Raw genomic sequence first — 4,514 nt, forward strand, 5'->3', positions numbered from 1 at the left:
GGAGACATGGCACGCAAATAATCCTGAATGAGGCCTGCCCTCAAAGAGGTTATCAATCTGATTATCTAGATCTTAACTGTGTGAGCCTGCACATATCCCCCTCCTTGTTGTTGTAAAGCTTTGAGCTTTTTCTTGGATCGGTTTATGTCACGGTTCTGGGTCCGTTGGACCCAGTATTTTGAGTTTATTATGTTTTGGTTTATTTCTGCTTCATGGATTGTTTTCTTCTCGTAGTGATGATGATGATTATTATTTCTTGTTTCTGTTTATCCGTGCTTAAGGATTTGTTCTCAGTTATATCTCACGTTTAGTTTAGTTCAGATTCCATGTGTCATTCTGTCTGTCTCTCAGTGTAAAGTCTGCATGCTTGTTTAGTAATTCATGTTTCCTGTTTTATTGTGAAAGTCTTTGTCTTATGTTAGTGTGTGCAGCTTAGCTCCCCCGTCTCGTTAGCCCTGATCTCTCCCAGCTGTGTCTCCCTCCTGTTGCCGATTCCCCCGTTACTACCCTGTGTATATAAGCCCTGTGTTTTCCCATGCTCAGTGTCGCGTCGTACCCTCAGAATTATGCCTGTGTGTCCTTGGTCTCAGTGTTCCATCCTCACTCCATGTTTGTTTTTCTGCCAGCAATAAAGCTGAGGTTTTTTTGAGTTTCAATTCTGTGTTCGAGTCCTGCATTTGGATCCTCATCTCTGCCTGCCCGCACACAGAGCCCTGACAGAACGACGCGACCAGTAATGGATCCAGCGGACTCACCGTGGAAGCGCAGCTCCCGTTTTGACGGGACTCGGCTAGCGCTTGGAGGGCCTCCGTGCTGCCGTTCCTCGCTGGCAGCCTACCCTTCGGCCCACTCGTCTGCTTCCTCCCCGCGGACGCCCAGGTCTCGCAGAAAACGCTCCAGCCGGTCCCGGGAGGATTACTACGAGCCTGCAAGCAATCAGCTCACGCCTGCACAAGCCTTTTACAAGATGTTAGGGATTATTATCGTGCCACCTGACTCACCCAGCATTTCCACATCACAGCAGGAGCAGCCACAGCAGAGTCCTCCCTTGTCACATTCCGCCAGCGCCGCTCCCTCTTCAACAGGGAGGCAGCGAACACGCAGCCAGCACTCACAGCTCCAGCAGGAGCCTGGGATTCAGCTTAAACAACCGCCTAGGGTGAGTGACAGAGTCTCCCTTCATTCGCCTTTTTTGTCAAGGGATAGACAGACTGTTTCCCCCAAAGCTGCGAACGCCAGCTACATGAACACTACAGCTCGTGTTTCTCCGGTTCGGGAAAATAAGAGTTTTCGTTTTAAGAATTACTATTTTCCCATTGGTTCAGAAGACTGTGCGCCTGATGGTTTTTTTAGATCCAGGAGTTAAGACTGTTCCGTCTGGATCTGTTTATTCTGGAGCTATGTTTATTCAGTCAGCTGCCCGTCCACTTTCAGCTCAGTCCCCTGCTCGGCAGCCGTCTGTAGCTCAGTCTGCAGTGTCCCCTGCTCGGCAGCCGTCTGTAGCTCAGTCTGCAGTGTCCCCTGCTCGGCAGCCGTCTGTAGCTCAGTCTGCAGTGTCCCCTGCTCGGCAGCCGTCTGTAGCTCAGTCTGCAGTGTCCCCTGCTCGGCAGCCGTCTGTAGCTCAGACACCAACTCCACCACCACCACTTTCGCCTCAAGCTCAGTTAGCCGCCCGGCCTCAAGCTCAGTCTCCAATTCCACCACCGTCGTCATCCCAACCATTGTTTCAGTCACCCTCAGTTCAGCCTCCTGTTCAGCAGCCACTAGCCCTGCACCCTGTGTCACTTGCTACCCCGGTACAACAAGCTCAGTCAAATCAATCTAAAAGGAACTGTGTTTCATCAGTTTGTTCTAAGCAGAGCAACAAACCTCATGATAATGTAATCATTCCTAAAAAGCTGGCCAGTTCAGAGACTGTGACGCGCTCCAGGGCCTCCCCAGAGGCTGAGTTTGGGCCTCAGCCTACTCTGGACCCCTGGAGGCTAGGAACCCAGCTGAGGACTGCACCCGGCTGTCACTGCCTGAGCAGAGTCAATGCTCTGGGCGGCTGAAGTCTGCTATGTGTTTGCCAGAGGCCCGTGCGCCCGCTGGTTCTGATCTGTCCCTGCCAGAGGCCCGTGCGCCCGCTGGTTCTGATCTGTCCCTGCCAGAGGCCCGTGCGCCTGCTGGTTTTGTCCTGTGTGTTCCAGGGGCCCCTGTGCCCACTGGTCCTGAGACTGTTCTCGCTGGAGGGCCCGAGGAGCCCGTCCAGCCTCCTCCCTCGTCAGCTGGGGGGCCCGAGGAGCCCGTCCAGCCTTCAGCTGCGGTCTCATCATCCTCGCCCGCTGCGGTCTCATCATCCTCGCCCGCTGCGGTCTCATCATCCTCGCCCGCTGCGGTCTCATCATCCTCGCCCGCTGCGGTCTCATCATCATCTTCGTCTGGTCCAGCCTCCGTGTCAGCATCCTCATCACCTGCTTCGCCTGGTCCAGCCTCCGCGTCATCCTCGTCTGGTCCAGCCTCCGCGTCTCCATCCACGCCAGCTGCAGCCTCCGCGTCTCCATCCACGCCAGCTGCAGCCTCCGCGTCTCCATCCACGCCAGCTGCAGCCTCCGCGTCTCCATCCACCGCGTCTCCACCCACGCCTGGTCCGGCTCCGGCTTCAGCGTCGCCTGGTCCAGCTCCCGCATCACCAGCTTCGTTTGGCCCCGCCTCTGCATCAGCCTCACCTGGTTCAGCCTCCGCATTCGCTTCAGCGTCGCCTGGCCCAGCTTCGGCTTCAGCCTCTGCCTCATCTGATCCAACCTCCGCTTCGCCTGGGGCTGCAGGGGCCACGCAGCCTTCGGGTCCCCTCCTACCACCTCCACATTGTCGGTCATCTGCCAGGCCGCTTGTTGGGCATCATCACCACCGTGGCCGCCCTCCGGACTTCTGTTGCCGCCACTGCCTTCCGCGTGGCCGGCCTCCAGGCTTGCATTCCCGCCGCCGTTGCCGTCCGCACGGTCGGCCCCCAGAACTGTTCGCACGTCGCCACCGTTGCCGTGTGCACGGTCGGCCCCCTGGACTTTTTGTAGACTCTTGGTGAGCTCTGGTTTCGTTTTGTTTTTGATATGCTTTCCTGCGTTTTTTGGACTCTGGTGCTCCATGGATTGTTTTCTTCTCGTGATGATGATGATGATTATTATTTCTTGTTTCTGTTTATCCGTGCTTAAGGATTTGTTCTCAGTTATATCTCACGTTTAGTTTAGTTCAGATTCCATGTGTCATTCTGTCTGTCTCTCAGTGTAAAGTCTGCATGCTTGTTTAGTAATTCATGTTTCCTGTTTTATTGTGAAAGTCTTTGTCTTATGTTAGTGTGTGCAGCTTAGCTCCCCCGTCTCGTTAGCCCTGATCTCTCCCAGCTGTGTCTCCCTCCTGTTGCCGATTCCCCCGTTACTACCCCGTGTATATAAGCCCTGTGTTTTCCCATGCTCAGTGTCGCGTCGTACCCTCAGAATTATGCCTGTGTGTCCTTGGTCTCAGTGTTCCATCCTCACTCCATGTTTGTTTTTCTGCCAGCAATAAAGCTGAGGTTTTTTTGAGTTTCAATTCTGTGTTCGAGTCCTGCATTTGGATCCTCATCTCTGCCTGCCCGCACACAGAGCCCTGACAGTTTATCCATACCATGTCATTTTTTTCAGGGCTCTCAGCTGATCAGATCCAATTTGTAACTAACTTGCTTTTCATCCTTATTTTCAGGCAAAGTCAACAAACTCTTCAAACTTTTGTTCTTGAATTTGAGGAACTCTGTACATGTAGTCCAGCTTTTTGTGGAGATGTACATATAGTTTTTATCCTGCATTGACCCTCTTTGCGTTTAGAGCCCAGAAGGCTGAAACTGAAAAAAATAAGAACTAAAACTGTCCTTTAAATGTGTATTTCATGGATGTATAATCCATCGGATTCTCCTTTGTGTTAATGATAGAGTATTGACAAGTCTGTTAACTTACATAATCTGCATTTTTTTACAATATAATACAATATAATGTATGTAAAATAAACTTTCCATTTACTTTTTTTTTTATTACCACATAATGAATTTTACCAATTGCCATTTATATACAAGATCATTTCTAACACTGTAACATTTATTGAATAGATTTTGTAATTTTCACATAGTAATGCTCTAAATGCCTCAAAAAGAAACTGTTATAAGATATTTTTTTTAAAGCCACTAAAAAAGTGAGGCTTCATTTGCTTGTCCTCATTTGGTATTACTGGGGGTTTTTCAGAGGCCATGGGGCATAACTGAAGGAGGGTCACCTTTAGTTTTTAGCCCTGACCTTGGAACAAACGTCCCTGCAAGGAAGATAAGGAAAAAATAGTTTCTATCTGCTATTAAAATATGATACTGGCTGAAGCTTTTTCACACACGAAGAACTGGGTCGAGTTTAAAATGAACATAAGAGTGGGCACAAGTGCTTTGAGCTAAATGCTAACATGTTCACACTTATAAAGCAAATATGCTGTTGCTAGCAGTGCTCAACTTGCTGATT

General features: G+C 50.5%; 1 protein-coding gene across 1 annotated transcript; it reads right to left on the reverse strand.

The window, feature by feature from the left end:
* Window positions 1-2,057: 2,057 nt before the first annotated feature.
* On the reverse strand, window positions 2,058-3,972 carry LOC309707395 (uncharacterized protein; the record flags this gene model as incomplete). Its single annotated transcript, XM_082534703.1, has 4 exons — window positions 3,416-3,972; window positions 2,520-3,138; window positions 2,286-2,430; window positions 2,058-2,176 (listed from the first exon to the last, which is right to left on the reverse strand). The coding sequence occupies exons 2-4, from the start codon at window positions 3,123-3,125 to the stop codon at window positions 2,058-2,060; spliced, it is 870 nt and encodes a 289-aa protein (XP_082390829.1). The 5' UTR covers window positions 3,126-3,138; window positions 3,416-3,972.
* Between the last annotated feature and the right edge of the window lie 542 nt (window positions 3,973-4,514).

This window comes from Aulonocara stuartgranti (assembly GCF_965226115.1).
Source record: "Aulonocara stuartgranti genome assembly, chromosome: 5".
Lineage (NCBI taxonomy): Eukaryota > Metazoa > Chordata > Actinopteri > Cichliformes > Cichlidae > Aulonocara > Aulonocara stuartgranti.